This window comes from Aphelocoma coerulescens, chromosome 19, assembly GCF_041296385.1.
Source record: "Aphelocoma coerulescens isolate FSJ_1873_10779 chromosome 19, UR_Acoe_1.0, whole genome shotgun sequence".
Classification (NCBI taxonomy): domain Eukaryota; kingdom Metazoa; phylum Chordata; class Aves; order Passeriformes; family Corvidae; genus Aphelocoma; species Aphelocoma coerulescens.
Genome location: NC_091032.1, coordinates 4,971,277 through 4,989,606, shown reverse-complemented (window position 1 = coordinate 4,989,606; position 18,330 = coordinate 4,971,277). Strand labels below are relative to the sequence as shown.

The following is an 18,330-nucleotide window of genomic DNA, read 5'->3' as shown; positions in this document are numbered from 1 at the left end:
AAGAATTTCCTGCTGAGCCTGGCCCAAGGCATCTCCAGCAGCTGCTCTTGGGTGTGAATCAGCTGGAGCCTCCCTGCATCGGGGCTGGTCCAGGGCAGGAGCACTGGGCTGTGGTGAGCCAGCCAAGCTCAGCAGCTCATCCCTGACTGCCCTGTTTTTGGACAAGAGGCATCTCTTAAAATCCTTACCTAAAATCCTCCTCTGTGCTGTGCTCAAGGTGGCTTAGTCCCCATGGCAGGGGGATCCAAGGGGTGGAAAGGAGCAGAGCCAGGTGTTCAGGCACGGTGGTGCAGGGAGATGCTTTGGAAGCTGAGGTGAAAGCATAACCATGGTGCCTGTTGGAGCCAGGAGGGGCCAGAGCCCCAAATCGGTGCTTACCGTGCTCCCAGGCACATTTGACCAAAATCCTCGTGTCCCCCCTTCCCAGCTGCAGGCCCAGGGAGAGGAGAGGGGAGTGTCTCTCCCAGCCCCCTGCGGTGATGGCTCATCTGCCACAGGGTGGTTATTATTAGCCCAGCCTTGACCCCGCAGCTATGCTGGGTCCCGGCAGCTGAAACTGTGACTCACTGTCCCCCTGCGTCACCCCCCTGCGTCACCCACCCTGCCCCTCACCTTGCTGCTGGCACCTTGCCGGCCGGGGAGCACCAGGGAGGGGTCTGGGGGAACTGCCGGGGTCCCCGGGGCGGGTGTTGCTGGAGAGGAGTGGAGGATAAGGCGGGGATAAGAAGGACGAGGGACGGAGGCTGCAGCTGCGCCTGTTTTTCCCTCTGCAGCTGGACACTGTAATCTTTGAATGCCCCATTTCCACTTAATCTGAAGGCGCGGTCCCAGCCCCTTGGGAAGGGGGGGGGGGAAATCTCCTCCCACGCAGGAGTGGGCAGCCGCTCCCCTTGGCAAACACGGGAGCGTGAGCGCTCCAGCCCCTCTGCGGGGGGAGCGGCGGTGAGGGGCTCCCGAGCCGCGGGGCAGCTCCCGCTCCACGGCGATGTCCCTGTCCCCATCCCAAGGGCTCGGAAGGGGTACGATAGATGGGGAAATGGCAGCGTGGGGTGGCCCCAGAGCTCAAAATGCTTCCGTGCTCCCGGTGCTGAGTGGGGCCGTTCACCTGAACGCTGGGATTTGGGTGAGTTCGGGTGTGATGCTCTGCAGCGCTTCCCTGCCCGCGGGGCAGGGCTGGCTGCACCTGAACCAGTCGGGCACCGGCTCGCCCCTGGCTCAGGGGGCCTGGTGGGCACAAGGCACCCCCAGGGAGTCGGGTCTTGGTGGGGCGAGTGGGGGTCCAGGACGACTTGCCTTGCTGCCCCCATAGTGCCAGCAAAGACTGTGACTCCTGCCAACCCTTCCTGGAACATGTGCCTCCTCTGTGCCTCAGTTTCCCCTGTCACATCACAGGCTTGTGCCCCGATTCCTCGCAGGTGCCTCGGGAGTCCTGCAGGACGGTTCCCAGGGGGTTTGGGACCAGCGGGTGACCCGGGATGCTCAGCTGCTCCCCTCTGCCCGCGGGGTCTGGCCGGGCCGGCAGAGCCGGTGCAGGAATGCGGGGCTGGGAGGGTCCAGCTCCTCAGGACAGGCGGTCCCTGCTGCGGGGGCACTGGGGGCAGTTCGTCCCCTCGGCAGTGGGACAGGGTGAGCCGAGCAGGACAGCACATCCAGCACCACCAGGACAACACCATGGAGCTGCCGTGGGTGCTGCTGGCGCTGGCTGGGACGGGCGCAGCCGTGGACCTGGGTGACTCCCTGGGGGACAGGGCAGAGGGGAACCGGGGCCTGGAGGGGCTGCGAGGCGTTTGTCCAGGGACGGGGTTATGGGGCTGGGCTTGGCTGGGGGGTCCCCACACCAGTGCTGTCCCCCCGATACTGGCACCTTGTGACTCCCGCCTGTGCCAGCACTGGTGTGGATGCGGGCTGGGGTCAGGCATTTGCTGAGCGGTGCAGAGCAGGGGTCCCCTCGCTCACTGCTCACTCCCCCAGCCCGGCTGCCCTATGTGCCCCACGTGCCCCCCATGGCACTGCTGGGCAAGGTCACTGCCACCACCTTCGCGCTGGAGAGGCCCCGCTGCGTCTTCGACGGCCACGCCGATGCCTCCGACGCCGTTTGGCTGGCGGTGGCTTTTGCCAACGGTGAGCACTCGCTGCTCCGGCAGGGGCAGGGGACATGGGGACCCTCACCGCAGCCACTCACCTGCCATCTGTGCTGTGCAGCATCGGCCACCTTCAGAAACCCCCGGTCCCGGGCTGACGTGCCCCCGTACAAGCAGCTGCCCACTGCCCACTCCTACATGACGCTGGAGACGGCGGCGGCCGCGTATTCGTGCTTGGCACCGCGCTCGCCCGTCCTGCGGGTCGGGGATGACACAGCGTGCAGGGACCAGGGCAGACAGGACCCCTGCAATGGGCCCCTGCCCTCCCCGGGACCCTACAGGTAAGGCAGGAACCCCCAGTTCCCAGCTGAGGTGACTCGGCACCTAGGGCGTGCTCATCCCCCCGGGTCACCCCCGTACCCACCGCAGGGTGAAGTTCCTGCTGATGGGCTGCCGCGGCCCCAAGGCGGAGACGCGGTGGTCCGAGCCCATCCTCCTGCGCAGAGGTACTTGTGGCACTGCCACCCCCCGTGGGTCCCCTGCACCTGCCCGGTTGGGGTGCTGGCACATGGCTCAGTATGGGCCCTGTGCCATCACCCCAAAACCTGCGGGGAGAAGTGATCCCCAGTCCCTCTATCCACCCCATCCTGCCTTTTTCCATCACACCGTCCCTGAGCTCCCTGTGTTCCCCTTATCCCTCATCCTGCCTCCTTCCAGCTGTCAGCCCGGGCACCATTGACCCTGCGCCCACTCGCCGTGGCAGTGATGTGGTGGTCATCGCCTCCATCCTGGCCAGCCTGGGGGCCGTGCTCGCCACTGCCGTGCTCGGAGCCCTGGGGTATGGGGGGCTGCTGGTGGGGAGTGTCCACAGGGGCCTCAGGAGAGCGCCTTAACTTGGCAACCCCATCAGCAAAGAAATGGAGATCTTTTTAACATTGAAAAAGCCTTTGTTTTCTTAAATCGAGGGTTTGCTGTAGTTTGCAGGAGAAAGGGCCCCTTGGGGGTGGCTGGTGCAGAGCCCCACAGACCCCAGTTCATGCCTCTGCTTCTGTCTCCCTGCAGTGCCAAGGTGTGGGGCTCCCTGTGCCACCAGGATTTGGGGACCGACGCCTTCATCCGCAGATCCTACCGGACCCACCACATCCCTCCAGCCCTGCCCCAGCCCCTGCCCCCTGGCTGCAGGTGTAGCCCCCCTGGGCTGTGCCACTCTTCCCCCCACCCCCCTGCTCCTTGTCAGAGAATCATGGAACAGTTTGGGTTGGAAGGGACCATAAAGACCACCTTGTTTCAACCCCCTGCCATGGGCAGGGACAACTTCCACTAGACATGAAGTGTCCTGTCAAGTAAAAGCTGATTTTACATCTGCGACTGCTTCTTCCTGGTCCTTGGCCTTGCAGGGTGGGAGCTGTGAGGGTGGGGGCACCGACCCCAAAAACCACGTGGGGCCCTGGCTTGGTGGCACTTGGTGTCGGTGTGGGGGGCACATGCTGGCACCGGTGGGGTCTGTGGAGCGCATCACCCCTGGCTGTCCCTCTCTGCCCATTGCCTGGGTGAGGCTCTCCCCCACCCATGCCACAAACGCAGCGATTCTCAGCACGCCTCGCCGGCGGGTGCTCAAACACAACAAACGCTCCCGGGGAAACGAGCCCAACCTGTTTGCCACGGGGCTGCGGCCGCTGCAGGAATGTGGGCGGTTGGTGGCCACAGGCGGGTCCCACGGGGACACTGAGCCCCAGCGCTCGCACTCCCGCCCTCGGCACCCAGGCGCCCGCACCATGTTCCCGCTGCTCCTCCTGCTCGTGCCCGCGGCCCACGCCATAGGTGAGTCCAAGGATGCCATCGGGATGGACTCGGGATTCCCCTTGGCGCTGTGGGATCGGATCCCCCGTGCACAAGCACCAGGATCCCCCTGAGCCTGGAGGTGTAGGGCAGCTGATGCGCCCCCTGTTCTGGATCCTGTTCTGGGTGTCAGCTCTGGTCTCTGGTGTCACTGGTGTTGGTTGACTGGCACAGTGTGGGTTTCTCTGGAGGTGCCCTTTGGGGTCCACCAGGACCCCCCTGAATCTGGAGGCATAGGGCAACTGATGCCCCCCAAAGAAACGGAGTTTCTTTGCTTCCTCTTTTCATGAAACACTTGTCGGAGCCCGAACCGGGGCGTGGGAGGGGAGCGGAGGCCCCACTGCCGAGATCCCAGGGGTCAGCTGCCTCCTGTCCTTGTCCCTACCCCGAGCCCCGGCACCGCGGCCGCCGGTCAGAGCCTCCGTTCCGGGGCTGCAGCGGGGGGTCCGCACCCTCTGCCGCACTCCCTTGGCTTTTCACCGCAGTCCAGCTGCCGTACAAGCCAGCTCTGACCCAGAGCCCCCGGCTGGAGGGGGCGACGACCGCCTCCACCTTCGTGCTGGACCAGCCCCGCTGCGTCTTCGACAATTACAGCAACACCGACATCTGGCTGGTGGTGGCCCTGGACGAGGGTAGGTGGGAGCAACCCGGGGCAGGGGGCGTGCAGGGGTCCCTGTGCCGCCCACCAAGTCCCTCCTCACCCCCATCCTCATCCCTGCAGCCGCATTCAACAACACCTCGGCGCCGGGGACTAACGAGACCTCATTCCAGCACTTCCCTGACCCCGTCCGTGCCTACATGACCCTCAATGCCACCCTGGCCAACTACCCCTGCCCCAAACCCCTCAGGGACATCACGGTGCTGCGCGTCGGCAGCGAGACCAGCTGCGTCGGGGATAACGCGAGACCCACCTGCAACGGCCCCCTGCCCGGCCCCGGGCCGTACCGGTGAGCCTCCTCGGGGGGACCTGGCCCCCTCAAGGGCTGCCGGCAGCCCCCCGGCTCACGGCACCGTGGCCAACCTCCCTTCCCATCCCAGGGTGAAGTTCCTCGCCCTGCAGGGCTCTAAGCCCGTGGCTGAAACAGACTGGTCGGCGCCCATCACGCTGAGGACAGGTACCGCTGCCGGGGTGCTCGTCCTGCCCCCGCACCCAGCCCGCAGCCGTCCAGGGGGGATATGGGGTGGTCCTGGGCGTGTGGGGTGGTCCCACGGGGCTGAATGCTAAGCAAGAGTGGTTTGGGGTGAGTGTTCCTGTGAGCAGCTGGGGAAACTGAGGCAGGGCTCTGCCGCGGGTCTCACTCGTGTAGGGTGGCACCGTGTGATGGCACATCGTGTTGGCACACACGAACACGCCGTCACCCATCCGGACCCCCTGAGCCACTCCGGGGTGTTTATCCCTGCATCCTGCTCCCTTTCCCACTGCTCTCTCCCCAGCCAAGCCAGCCAGCAGCATCTCCACGACGGACAGCAGGCACAGCGCCGGCATGATCGCCATCACCACCATCCTCTCCATCCTCTTCGCCATCCTCCTGGCCGGACTAGTGGCCATGCTCGTCTTCTGGTGAGTGCCACCACCAAGTCCCACCCAGGGTGCTGGGCACGCGGGACCGGCGTCAGAGGGTGACGCCGTCATCGCTTGGTCCCCACCCTCATCCCCTACCCCGCCTTCCCTCCCCAGCTCGGACTCGTGCGGCGACAGCAGCACCTTCAGCAAGCCGGAGTCGGTGACGGTGCGGCGGTACAACACCCACCACGTCTATGACCAGCCGGCCGCCCGGCTCTGAGCCCCCGCCGCCCCCGGGCACCGCCGCCCCTTCCCCCCGTTCGGGTGTAAATGTGACCCCCCCGTTCCATCCCTGTGGATGGACCCCTGTGGAGCTGCCACCCGGGACGGGGGCAGTGGAGCGGGACATTAAAGGCTTTTCCGCACGCTTTGTGCCCGGCCGGTGCGTCCTGTTTGTGACTCCTCGATGCTTCCCGCAGCCTCCTGGAAAGCCCCATGGCCCCCCTGTACCCCCACTCTGAGCCCCATGGCTGGGTGGGAGACAGCTGCCGCGCGGGGCAGGGTGCGGCCAGGGATGCTCTGGAGTGGGAGGCGTTGTCACACCCAGCTGGGGCATCGGTGCCACCTGTGCCCACTTGGATGGGGGAAAGTCCCCTGGGTGCAGGGCAGCGAGGGGAGCCTGACCCCCCTGCCCCAGCCCTGATGCTGGGGTGAGGGGCACTGAAATGCCCCGTGAGGTGGGGGCGGTGGGTGTAGGGGGGTGTTTCTCGAGTCCCTTTAATCCCACAAAGCTCTGTCCCTGACCAAGCCCGGAGGAGGGGCTCCCCCACCCCGAGCTGGCCCAATCCTTCCCGGGTGCTGCTGGTGTTCCCCTGAGAGCCACGAGACCCCAAGAGGGAATCGGCACCCTGGGGTGTCTGATCCTGCACTGGGTGGTGTCCCTGATGCCGATCTGGGGGATGTGGGGGCTGATCCTGCACTGGGGGGGAGTGGGCTGGGGCGGGGGAGGGGGAGCTGATCCTGTACCAGCGGCCGGAAGGGACCGGATACATCATTCCTGATCCTACCCTGGGATGTGGGTCTCTGATGCTGATCTGAGGGATGTGGGTGCCCTGATCCTGCAGCCCGGGCAGGATGAGACCCCGCTGGTGCTGGAGACAATCCCGTTTTGGGTGGAGGCAGGGCAGGTGTGTGGGTACCGGTGTACAAATATTAAAAGCCCTGTTTTTCCCCCGCAGGCGCCGCGCCAAGGGCAGCATCACGTTCACCCCCCAGCCCGGTCACAGCGCCCTTACGGGCTGTCCTTGTGCCGCCGGGGAGGGGTGTTAGCAACCTGCCCCCGCTGCCGGAGCCGCCTCCGTGGAGCCCTGCCAAGGGAAATCAAGCAAATCCAGCGATTAACTCCTGCCGAGATCAGCGTGGGAGCAGCGGAGGGATGGTTCTATCCGGCAAACGCGGGTCTCCTCCGCCCTATAACCCGTGCCGCGAAATAAAACAACTGCTTCACCTGCAAAGCGGCTTCGAGGGCTGTGGGGGGGTTGTCACCTGCCACGCGTCCGTGGCTGGAGGTGGACATGTGGTCCCGACCGCCTGTGGGGCTGGAGCTGGCACACGGGAGGCTCGTGGGATGGCGGCAGGGACCGCGCCTTGTCCCCTTGCTGTCCCCCTGTGCGGGGGAGGCAGAGGGGCAGTGCTGTAGGAACAGAGCAGTGTGTTCCCAGCGTGTCCCTGCAGTGTCCCCATAGCGTCCCCGCGGCGAAAATGCCAAGGACCATCTTGGCCGGCACAGCCCTGAGCCCCAGCTCTGGGTGCCGGCCGAGTCCTCGAGTCCAGGTGGGTCTCGCAGTGGGGTTCCCCGTCCCCCCGCTGGTATTTAGGGCACCAAGCCCCTAGAAATGCCACCTGTCCCTCGGGGGTGCTGCAGCCAGGAGGTGCACTACTTTAAAAACAAAGAAAAGGTTTAAAATCAAGACAACGGTGTGCTTTTGGGGTGCAGGGCAGCGCGGAGCGGCCGATGCTGCAGTCCCCCAGACTCGTGGGGGGCACGGAGGGGTCCGGTGTGGGTTTGGTCCAATCCAGGCGGGCGCCGGGCTGGGCAGGCCGGGGCTGCACGGCCCCGGAGCCGCGGGCGGTGCCGGGGGCTGGAGGGGACCGAGGGGACCGAGGGGACCCAGCGGGGGGACCCTGCGGGACCCCGGCAGCGCGGGGAGCCCGGCCCCGCCCACCCCGGATAAACCACGCCCACCCCCGATAAACCACGCCTACTCCGATAAACCACGCCCACTCCCACAGGCCACACCCCCCGCCGACAGCCGACGGAACCACCCAATGGGCGCCGCGGATCTGAGCTAAGCCACGCCCCCCTGCCCGCCCCCGCGCGCTGATTGGCGGCCGCCGGCGCCGGTCCGCACATGGGCGCTGCGCTCGGGGCCGCGGGTTCGAGGCCGCTGTTGGCTCCGCTCGGCTCGGTTCGCCTCGGCTCCGCTCCGCTGCCCGCCCGCCATGGCCCGGCGCAGCGCCCTCTCCATCCGCATCGTGGAGGGCAGGAACCTGCCCGCCAAGGACATGTGAGTGCCCCCCGCGGGGGCCGGGAGAGGCTTGGGGCGGGGGCATCCCGGAGGGACTCCCCTCTTTCCCAAGGGTGCTGCGGGGTGTCCCCCCAACAGGTCCCTGGTGGGGACACCACCCTCGGGGCGGCTTTGGGGAGTCCCCCCTGCTTTGGGGGCTTGCTCAGAATGGTTTTGGGGGGCCACCAGCAATGCATGTGATTTAGGGGCTCACCCCGAGGTGGCTTTAGGGTCCCATTTTGGGGTATCACCCCTTGGGGTATTCCCTCCAGGATGGCTTTGGAGTTGCCTTGCATTGAGGGTTCCCCCCAGGGTGGCTTTAGGGTCCCCTCCAGCGGTGTGTTTACTTTGGGGGTTCCCTTCAGGGTAGATTTAGGGTACCTCCCAGCAGTGCACGTACTTCGGGGGTTCTCCACAGGATGGCTTTGGAATCCCCCTTGCTTTGGGTTTCCTCCAGGATGGCTTAGCGGTTGCCTTGCTTTGGGGCTTCCCCCAGTGTGGCTTTTGGGATCCCCCTTGCTCTGGGGGTTCCCTTCAGGATATTTTTGTGTGCCCCCAGAAGTTCGCAGCGCTTTCGGGGCTCCCTCAGGGGTGCTGTGGTCCCTCCCCCCCCCCCGATTTGGGGACACCCCCCGGGATGGGTTTGAGGTTCTCCCCCAGGATCACCCCGTGCTCTGGGATACCCCCAGCAGTGTTTTGGGTACCCCAAGCAGTGCTCCCAGTTTGGGGGCTTCCCCACAGGGCTGTCCCCCCCACACACACCCCGCAGGGACCCCCGGACGCGCAGCAGGAGCCGGTACATCCATCCCCAAAGGAGCAGCGGCTGCCCCGGTGCTGTGTCTCCATTCCCGGCTCCATCCCACCTGGCTGAGGTGCGGGGGGCAGCCCTTGGGTCGGGATTTCCCTCCCGGCGGATCCCGGTGTTATCCTCATCGCTCTGGCCCTTATGGGGTGGGATGTGGGGACAGCTCCGGGGTGCCCCCAGCCACCACCAAGGCAGCGGGAAGCTGCTGAGGAGCGCTCGGCAGCCGGAAAACCAGCAAAAATCCCTGCAGCCGTCATGGAAAAAGAGGATAAACAAGGAAAGAAACATGACTTTTTTTTTTTCTTTCTTTCTTTTTTTTTTTTTTTTTAAATCCCGTGTGTCAGGGCCTGATTTTTAAATCCCTTGGCACAACTCCCCGCCGGAGCTTGACCCAGCACGCGCAGACTCTGGGTTTTGGAAGAGCCGGGAAGCCCCCCGGGTGCCACAGCGCCTGGAGCGGAGCTTTCCGGACCGGTGGCTTTGGGACGTGGCGCTGGGCTGGGACAGCGGGGAGGGAAACCCGAGCGCGACCTTGTCCGTGTCTGGCCCCGGCCCCCTCCCCTCCTCTCAGGGGATCCGGTTCCCTGCCCTGGCACGGCTTTTGGGAGCGCTGGTTTCCTCCTGGGAATTCCCTCCGCGGGGTGTCCCCGCTGCATGGGCAGCTCAGACCCTGCTGGCAACAGCCAGGGGTGATGGAGCACCCCCAAATCCCCGTGGGGAACCCCCAGATCCCACAGGATTTGGCACAGGGAGTTACGGGAGCCCCCCCCAGCTGAGGCTCTTCCCCCATCTTCATCCCAGGAAAGCAAGGGAAAGGGTCTGCCTGACTCTTTAAAAATGTTTTTCAATTTTTAAATTTACTTAACTTAATATTGATTTCTTTAATGTGACATTTAATTTCTTTTATTTGAATTCCTATTTTATTATTTATTTATTTTATCGGATTATTTTATGTTGGGTAATAAACAATGCCAATATTTTTTAATCTTTTGTTTACTATAGTCAATTCTCGTTTTATTTTCACTTTTTTACTTTTTATTCCTTGTTTTTATTTATTTATTTATTATTACTTTTAAAAATAGTTTTTCTTTCATTTTTGCCCTTTTCTCTTTTTTATTTCTTCATTTATTTATTCTTTTATTATGCTCTTTTTTCTTTTTCTTTTTTCTTTTTTCTTTTATTTTTCTATTTTTTCTTTTTTTCTTCTATTTTTTATTCTATTTTTCTTTTCCCTTTTTTTAAAAATTCTACTTTTCTTTTGTTTTTTCTTTTATTTTTTCTTCGATTGATTATTCTACATTTAAATTCACTTTTATTTTTTATTCTATTTTTCTTCGATTTATTATTCTGTTTTTTCTTTCCTTTTCAATTCTATTTTTCATTTAAATTTCTGTTTATTTTATCACCACCCCCCCAGGGCAGAGCAGCACTGCTGCCTACACCAGTTAATTTTTAATTCCAGCCCTCCGCCGTTCCTTTGCCAGAGGGGTGGCTGCGGGTTCCTTCCCCCTTCCCCCAGTCCTGCCTGTGCTCATTTCCTCTTTCCAAAGCCCGGCCTTCCCCTTTCCAGCTCCTTCCCTGCACCCAGCGTGCCGGGGTGGGTGCCCAGGCCAGCCCCGCACCCACCGAGCCCGCAGCGCCACAAATCCCTTCGCGACATCCCGGGACAGAAGCTCTGTGCGGGCGATGTCACCCAGCGCCTGCCTTTGGAGCAGGGATTTATCCTCATCCAAAGGCTGCGCCTCGCAGACTCGGGCACCTCCCACCGAGGATGGATTCTGCCCATCCTGTGCTTGAATCCCTGGAAAAACGCGGTGCCTGAGCGGCTCCGCGGCGTGCGGGGGACGTGGCTGTGCTGGATGTCCCCGCGCTGGGGACAAGGGTTTGCCGCTGCCGTGCGGGGCAGCCCCGCGTTGCCGGGCACAGCTGGAGCGGGCAGCTGCTCCCTTTCCGCCTGCCCGCTCCCGGCATCCCCGATGGTTTGCACAAGGCAGGAAATGTCAGCAATGGGCTCCGATTAATGGCACTTCACCCGCGGCTCTCCTTAAAAATCCTCTCCGGAGGGCGGCTGGGATGGAATGGGAGCGGGAGCCGGCGAGCAGCTCTTGGCAACCTGCTGCGCTGCGGGGCCAAAGGGATGGAAGTGCCTGGGAACACGGATGTTATTGTGGTACCCGGGATGCACAGCCCAGAGAAACCCCTGCAGCCGTGTTTAGCGGGGCAAGGAGTCCCCCAAACCTTTTCAGTACCCTCCAACCCCTTTTGAATCCCCCAAAACCCCTTTCAGTCCCCCTCAAAACCCTTTCAGTCCCCTCCAACCCCTTTTGATTGCCCTAAACCACCTTTTGGTCTCCCCCAAGAACCATTTCGGTCCCCTCCAATCCCTTTTGAATCCCTCAAAACCCCTTTCAGTCCCCCTCAAAACCCTTTCAGCCCCCTCCAACCCCTTCAGTCCCTTCAAAGACCATTTGGATCCCCTCAAACTTTCTTAATCGCCCCCAAAACCTTTTCAATCCCCCCAGCAGCTGGCTCTCAGCCTCCCTGGATTTGGGATGTGGAAGTCACTCAATGCCTGGGGTCCCCAAGCCCCCACCCGTGCATCCTCCCTTTCCCCAGGACATTTGTCGTTGGCTGACAGTGCCACTGGGGTTGGTGTTAATGAGTTATCCATGCTCCAAGCAGGCTGCTCTGTGCCAGTGGGATGGGAGCCACAGCCTTTCCATGACCTTGGCCAGTTCCCAGGTCCCATCTCCTCTGTCCCTGGCTGGAGTCCCCACCCCTGACCCTGTTTCTCATGATCCAGGGCAATAAGCTGTACAGCCGTGATTATTTTTGGGCAAGGATGACTCGGGTTGTCCCCAGGGAGGAAGCACGGTCAAAGCATGGTGGTCACTGCCCTTCACACCCTCTGCATCCCTGGGGGTGTCCCTAGGGGTGTCCCCATCCCTGCAGTGGTGTTGGGGGTCTGGGAACATTCTGGGGCTGGAGGAGGCTGCTGTGGCCTCACTCCCGGTGTGTGAAACTGGGCTGCAGGTGCCTGAAGCTGTTTTGGGGAAAGGGTGGGTTTTGTTTGCTCCTTGCCTTCCTGTGTGGAAGAGGAAAAGCCACTTCTGGCTGCCAGCAGGACGCAGCAGCCGGACACGGCCAGGGAGGAGTGTCCCCGGTCTGGAAGCACAGCCGGGGTCACCCTGTGCTGGCAGCTGTGGCCAAGTCCACCCGTGGACAAGTCCACTCTGTAGCCCAGCTTTTCCCTCGGGGCTTTGTCTCTACGAGGTCTCTGTTCTGTGAGGGTGTCAGGGCTGAAGGCTTTGGTCACCCATGGCCATAGAGCCCTGTGGGTTGGGTGGTGGCCAGGCTGTGGCTGGTGGCACTGACAGAGCTGTCCCTTGTCCTTCTAGCACGGGGAGCAGTGACCCGTACTGCATCGTGAAGATCGACGATGAGGCCATCATCAGGTGAGTGGCCCAGGTCCCTGGCTGGTCCCTAAAACTGCTGGAGCCCCAAACCTTGCTCCTGGCAGATTTGCTGCAGGCACATTATTATTATCATTACTGTTAAGATCATTATTTATTATTATTTATCTTTCATTATTATTCCCTGCTTTGGGCTGAGATGCTCCTGCAGACACAAAGGGGTCTAACAGCTCATGGCCCCCTTCCCCTGTAAGCCACCCCTGTGTCTTGCCAGCCCAGAGCCATGAGACAGGACAAGGACAGGGACAGAGACTCATCCCTGCCCCCAGCCATGTGTTCCCAAAAGCTGGGAAGGTCCCCAGAGGGGGAGCCCTGTCCCCCCTGTCACCAGTGCCACCTGCCCCACAGGACTGCCACGGTGTGGAAGACGCTGTCCCCGTTCTGGGGGGAGGAGTACGAGGTGCAGCTCCAGCCCGGTTTCCACAGCATCTCCATCTACGTCATGGATGAGGATGCGCTCAGGTATGGTGGGGGCTTGGCCTGCGGACTCGGTTGGTGGCTTTGGCTCTGTGCATGCTCAGCCCCAGTGGAGACACCAGAGAATCCACCCCTGGCCACGCTGCCCTGGGCTTTGGGACACAAATGGGTGAAGTTAATTCCAGAGGTTATTGTCCAGAGGGTGGCTGATGTGCTCCATGGGGACAGACACACCGTGGTGGCCCCCCTCTAGGATCCCCCAAAGCGGGGGCTGTCCTGCCTGGGCACCAATCCCGTGCCATGTCCTGCTTCCCACTTTTGTTTTCCAGCCGTGATGATGTTATTGGGAAGGTCTGCATCACCCGGGACATGCTGGCAGAGCACCCCAAGGGTAGGGGACAGAGTGGCCGGGGGGTCCCAGCAGGGACCCATCTCCCACCCCTTGGACAAGCTGGTCCTGCGGGGTTCCCCAATGACCCCTCCATGGGGATCCCCCCTTTTCCCACAGGATACAGCGGCTGGATGAGCCTCAGCGAGGTGGACCCTGACGAGGAGGTGCAGGGGGAGATCCACCTGCGGGTGGAGGTCCTGGGCAGCCAGGGCAGCCGGCGGCTGCGCTGCTCCGTGCTGGAGGCCAGGTGAGAGGGGACACGAGGGTGACAGGGGCTGTGTGTGCTGCTGGGACATGGGTGGTGAGTCCCAGCAGCTCCATGATTCAGTTTCCCTGGTGTATCTGGTCCCTTGGGTGCAGAGCATCCTCCTCACCACCCAGCAGCTGACGGGGGTGCTGGGGCAGGGTCTACCCCATCTGTAGGTCTTTGGGACATACATCTTGAGGTTCCCTGAGAGGGGAGTGGGTGCCATGGGTGCCCGTAGGTATTTTGGGAGCTTGCTGGCAAATTCCCCCTCTTCTCGGCAGGGATTTGGCCAGGAAGGACAGGAATGGTGCCTCCGACCCCTTTGTCCGCCTGCGCTACAACGGGAAGACACAGGAGAGCACCGTGAGTGCGATTTCAGCCATCCCCAACCTGCCAAGGGTGCAGGTGGAATCAACCCACAGGGAAACCCGGAGCCATCCCTGTCCCCCAGCACCCCCAGCTTGGTGTCCCTGAGGGACAGATCCACCTGGTGAGGCGACAAAAACCTGTTGCCTTTGCAGGTGGTGAAGAAATCCTGTTACCCACGCTGGAACGAGACCTTCGAGTTCGAGCTGGCCGAGCCCGCCGGGGAGAAGCTCTGCGTGGAGGTGTGGGACTGGGACCTCGTTGGCAGGAATGATTTCCTGGGCAAGGTGAGCCCCCAAACCCTGTCTGTCACTGCTGCCAGGGTCCTGCCCAGCTGCACACCCAGCCCTCTCCTGCCTTCCCCTCCCAGGTGGTGTTCAGTGTCCAGGGGCTGGAGGCGGCCGGGCAGGAGGAGGGGTGGTTCAGGCTGTGGCCGGACAAGTCCAAGCCGATACAGGACGGGTGAGTTTTGGCAGAGGGTGTTGGGCTGTGCTGTTGGGGGGTCCCAGTGTCCTCAGGGGCATTAGGGAGGGGATTTTCCTGGGAAGCATCATCCCTTTGGAGGGGTAGTTTAGAGTGTTGGGCCACCTGCTTGGTGAAGTACTTATCCATCCTTGCATCCCACCCACCCACCCCGTGCTCCTGCAGGCGCCGAGGCAGCCTGGGCTCGCTGCAGCTGCAGGTGAAGCTTCGGGACGAGACGGTGCTTCCCTCCCACTGCTACCAGCCCCTGGTGCAGCTCCTGTGCCAGGAGGTGAAGTCAGGGCGCCAGGTGAGGGGTCCATGCCCAGCCCTGCTGGAGCAGCCACATTTCCCAGCTCTGTGCTGCGGTATCTGCCTGCCTCGGGCTGTCACATCATGGTGCCTCTCCCCTCCAGGACGGCCAAGTGCACCTGGTCACCCTCCTGGATGAAACCACCACGGCCGAGTGCCGGCAGGAGGTCGCCATCAACTTGGTCAAACTCTTCCTGGGCCAAGGGCTGGTCAAGGAGTTCCTGGACCTGCTCTTTGAGCTGGAGCTGGCCAAGCCCTGTAAGGCTGGAGTGGAGGCTTCTCATCATCTCCTGGGGCTGCAAAGCGTCCAGGGCCTTGTGTGGGGATTTTTTGGGAGTGATGGTTGAGGTGGAATCTGTTGGGTTCATCCCAGCAATTCATGGGCTGAGGTTGGTAGAGGAGCAGGTGGTTTGAGGTTAGGAAATCCCCATAACCCCCATGGAAATGGCCAGGGGGGCAGGGCACAGCCTCTGGGAATGCCCCCCTTGATTGCAGCTGTCCAGGGATGGCTTGTGTCCATCTCCCAGGCCATGGACCCTCTCCTGTTTTGCAGGTGAGCCCAACACTTTGTTCCGGAGCAACTCTCTGGCCTCGAAGTCGATGGAGTCCTTCCTCAAGGTGCCACACCACCCAAAACCTGCTCTTGCCAAGTCATCCTGGCCCTGGGCTGTTCCCAGGGGCAGAACTGGGAGGGCTGGTGTGCTTGTGCCTTCCCCTGTGGCTGGAAGGCTGGAGAAAATCCATTGGGTGACCCTGGGGGTGTCGGGTGCCAAACCTGTGACCCATGACCGTCCCCTGTGCGGTCCCTCGGCAGGTGACAGGGATGCCATACCTGCACTTCGTCCTGGGACCCACCATCACCCGCGTGTTCGAGGAGAAGAAATACGTGGAGCTGGACCCCAGCAAGGTGGAGATCAAAGATGTCGGGTAAGGGGCTCGTGGGGTGGCAGGGCAGGGGTGGCCCCAGCCCTGGGGGTGACAGTGACGGTGCTCGCAGGTGCTCGGGGCTGCACCGGGTGCAGACGGAGGGCGAGGTGATCGAGCAGGGCCGCCAGCACCTCCAGTCCTACCTGGGCGAGCTCCTGGACGCCATCGTCAGGTCGGCCCCGGCGTGTCCCCCCGTGATCCGCGCCGCGTTCCGGCAGCTCTTCCAGCGCGTCGGGGAGCGCTTCCCGCAGCACCAGGTCGGGCTGCGGCGGGCGATGGTGTGGGGTCAAACAGGGCCATCCCCAGGGGACAGGGCTCTCTGGGCGTGGTCCCCAGCTGTGGTCAGGGTCAGTGGGATCTGCTCTCGGGCAGGGGGGCAGCGAGCGGCGCCCAAACAGCAGCCCTGGACACTGGCGCATCGCTGTTTGTGGGGTTGGCCCATGCTGGGAGAGACCCTCACGTGTCTTCCCCACCCCCTCGGTGGTCACAGCACGCCAAATTTGTGGCTGTCACCAGCTTCCTCTGCCTGCGCTTCTTCTCGCCGGCCGTGATGACCCCCAAGCTGTTCCAGCTGCGGGACACCCACGCGGACGCGCGGACCAGCCGCACGCTGCTGCTGCTGGCCAAGGTGCGGCACGGGACTCCGGGCGGGGCTTTGGGGGTGCCTGGCTGTTTCTTGCTGGGGACAGCTGGGTCTCCTGGGGGTGACGCTGCCGCCCCCGGGCTCTCCAGGCCATCCAGCTGGTCGGGAACATGGAGCCGGCGGCCGGGCGCGCCAAGGAGCCGTGGCTGTCCCCGCTGCTGCCCGCCCTGCAGCAGGGCACCGCCCGCATGAGGGACTTCATCACCCGCCTGGTGGGAACGGAGGAGGAGCAGGGGGAGGAGGAGGGTGAGGGGCGGCCGCTGGGGCCCCCCCCGGCCGTGGTGAAGGAAGGGCTGCTCCTTGTGCCCAAGACCCGGGGCAAGGGGCCGCTGCTCGCTGCTGCCGCCGGCAAGAAACTCCACTTCTGCCTCACCGGGGAGTCCCTCAGCTTCGGCAAGAGCCCCAGTGCGGAGGTAGGGGGGTGCTGGAGGGGCGGGGGAGTGGCAGCGGGGTGGCACTGACCCCCTCTGTGTGTGTGTGTCCCCTCCATCAGCGTATCGGTGCCATCGCCCTGGGCGATATCCTGGCGGCCGAGAAGGTGGAGGAGAAGAGCTTCGGCAGCTCGCACGTCATGCAGGTGCTCTACATGGGCACGGGCGGGCAGCAGGAGACAGCCTACCTGCAGTGCAAGGTGGGGCGGGGGCAGCGGGGACACCCCGGGCGCTGTCGCAGCCCGGGCGCTGTCGCAGCCCGCGGGTCCCTCTGCCTGTCCCCTCTCCCGCAGTGTGTCAACGAGCTGAACCAGTGGCTGTCAGCCCTGCGCAAGGTGTGCGGCAACAACCCCCGCGTGCTCCGCTCCTACCACCCCGGCGTCTTCCGCGGGGACAAATGGAGCTGCTGCCACCAGCGGGACAGGACAGGTACAGCGAGGTGGCCCCGGAGCCCCTCGGGGGTCTTGGGGGGGGGTCTCCCTGTATGGTGACCCTGCTGCCCCGCAGGGTTGGGATGCGACCGGACCCGGCACGGCGTCACCCTGCAGGACTGGAGTGACCCCCTGGACCCCACGGTGGAAGCTCAGCGCCTCTTCCAGCACCTCCAGGGCCTCCGGGGGACCCTCAGGTGAGTTCCTGCCTCCAGGAGCCCCCCCTGCACCTCTCCTGCAGCCCCTCATCCTCCTGCCAAGGGCCCGTCCCTCTCCTCTCCCCAGGGAAAAGTACTGGGAGCTGCTGGCGCCAGAGGATGCCCAGAACGGCCCTCGGGGTGAAGGTAGGTTGGAGGTGGGGGGGGTTTGGGGATCCTGTTGGGGGTGTTCTGGTTGGGAGATGTCCCCAGGGGTCACAGGGGGCTGTGGTGGTTTGGGGGTGACCCCAGGGGGGCTGTGGGGTCTCACTGTCCCTCCCGTCTCCTGCAGACGCTGCCCTGCCCGAGGGGCTGAGCCGGCTTTTCGCGGTGCTGGGGGACCTGGAGAGTTGTCACCGCCGGGCGCAGCCCCCGGCCCCCGCGGCCCCGGCCCTGCTGCAGCTGCAGACGTGAGAGACCCAGTGTCCCCCCGCCTGGGGGCCCGCGGCCGTGGCAATAAAGGCACTTTGTACCCTGCAGCCCTGTCCTGTCTGTCTGTTGGGGCTGGGGGCGGGCACTGGTGGTGCTACTGGTGCCAGTTACACTGGTGACATCTCTTAGGGTCCCGCTGGCGCCATTTCTGGCGGCTTTACTGGTGGTGGCATCACTGGTGGCTCTCCTGGTGGCCTGATGAGCACAGCGGTGGGGGTTCTCTTGGTGGTGTTAGTGCTGCTGGCACCGCTGCCATCGCTGGATGTCCCTGCTGCCATCGCTGGATGTCCCTGCTGCTGCCATCGCTGGATGTCCCTGCTGCTGCTGGCACCGCTGCCCTCGCTGGATGTCCCTGCTGCCCTCGCTGGATGTCCCTGCTGCTGCCCTCGCTGGATGTCCCTGCTGCCCTCGCTGGATGTCCCTGCTGCTGCCATCGCTGGATGTCCCTGCTGCCATCGCTGGATGTCCCTGCTGCTGCTGGCACTGCTGCCCTCGCTGGATGTCCCTGCTGCTGCCATTTCTGATGGCCCTACTGCTGCTGGCGGTTCTGTTGGTGGCCTGGTGAAAACACTGCTGGTGGCTCTACTGGTGGCAGCACTGGGGGTTCTGCTGGTGGCCAACTGCCTGGCAGTGGTGGCACCCCTGGAGTCCCTGCTCACGGCACTGCTGGTGTTACTGGTGGCAGTGGTGCCGCCACCAGTGCCCCCGCTGGTGCCATTGCGGCTGGGCACCGCGGCCGTGTCTGCAGTGGGAACACCGCTGATGGGGTCACTGGTGTGTGTTCTCCTCCTGCAACCGCCGGTGG

At 63.2% G+C, this 18,330-nt stretch overlaps 3 protein-coding genes across 6 annotated transcripts; all 3 read left to right on the top strand.

Moving 5' to 3' along the window:
* The first annotated feature begins 1,081 nt into the window (after window positions 1-1,081).
* LOC138120773 (uroplakin-3b-like) lies at window positions 1,082-3,492 on the top strand. Its single transcript, XM_069033747.1, has 7 exons — window positions 1,082-1,123; window positions 1,972-2,121; window positions 2,203-2,422; window positions 2,511-2,587; window positions 2,799-2,919; window positions 3,144-3,265; window positions 3,479-3,492. The coding sequence occupies exons 2-7, from the start codon at window positions 2,004-2,006 to the stop codon at window positions 3,490-3,492; spliced, it is 672 nt and encodes a 223-aa protein (XP_068889848.1). The 5' UTR covers window positions 1,082-1,123; window positions 1,972-2,003.
* A 312-nt stretch (window positions 3,493-3,804) lies between these two features.
* On the top strand, window positions 3,805-6,917 carry LOC138120578 (uroplakin-3b-like protein 1). Of its 2 annotated transcripts, none has more exons than XM_069033365.1 (6): window positions 3,805-3,902; window positions 4,406-4,552; window positions 4,642-4,867; window positions 4,959-5,035; window positions 5,355-5,481; window positions 6,663-6,917. In XM_069033365.1, the coding sequence occupies exons 1-6, from the start codon at window positions 3,857-3,859 to the stop codon at window positions 6,751-6,753; spliced, it is 714 nt and encodes a 237-aa protein (XP_068889466.1). In that variant the 5' UTR covers window positions 3,805-3,856; the 3' UTR covers window positions 6,754-6,917. The 2 variants fall into 2 exon arrangements, with proteins under 2 accessions (XP_068889466.1, XP_068889465.1); XM_069033364.1 differs by lacking the exon at window positions 6,663-6,917 and adding an exon at window positions 5,599-5,954.
* Window positions 6,918-7,848: 931 nt separating this feature from the next.
* On the top strand, window positions 7,849-17,830 carry LOC138120600 (ras GTPase-activating protein 4-like). 3 transcript variants are annotated; one of them, XM_069033393.1, is made up of 20 exons: window positions 7,849-7,991; window positions 12,195-12,251; window positions 12,618-12,731; window positions 13,016-13,077; window positions 13,195-13,324; window positions 13,606-13,687; window positions 13,846-13,977; window positions 14,061-14,152; window positions 14,339-14,462; window positions 14,569-14,722; window positions 15,018-15,082; window positions 15,279-15,391; window positions 15,462-15,648; window positions 15,882-16,019; window positions 16,124-16,447; window positions 16,528-16,665; window positions 16,759-16,894; window positions 16,973-17,093; window positions 17,182-17,240; window positions 17,386-17,572. In XM_069033393.1, exons 1-20 carry the CDS (start codon window positions 7,927-7,929, stop codon window positions 17,505-17,507), a joined length of 2,415 nt encoding a protein of 804 aa, XP_068889494.1. In that variant the 5' UTR covers window positions 7,849-7,926; the 3' UTR covers window positions 17,508-17,572. The 3 variants fall into 3 exon arrangements, with proteins under 3 accessions (XP_068889494.1, XP_068889496.1, XP_068889495.1); XM_069033395.1 differs by lacking the exon at window positions 17,182-17,240 and having other exon boundaries at window positions 17,386-17,830; XM_069033394.1 differs by lacking the exon at window positions 13,016-13,077 and having other exon boundaries at window positions 7,901-7,991.
* Window positions 17,831-18,330: the final 500 nt, after the last annotated feature.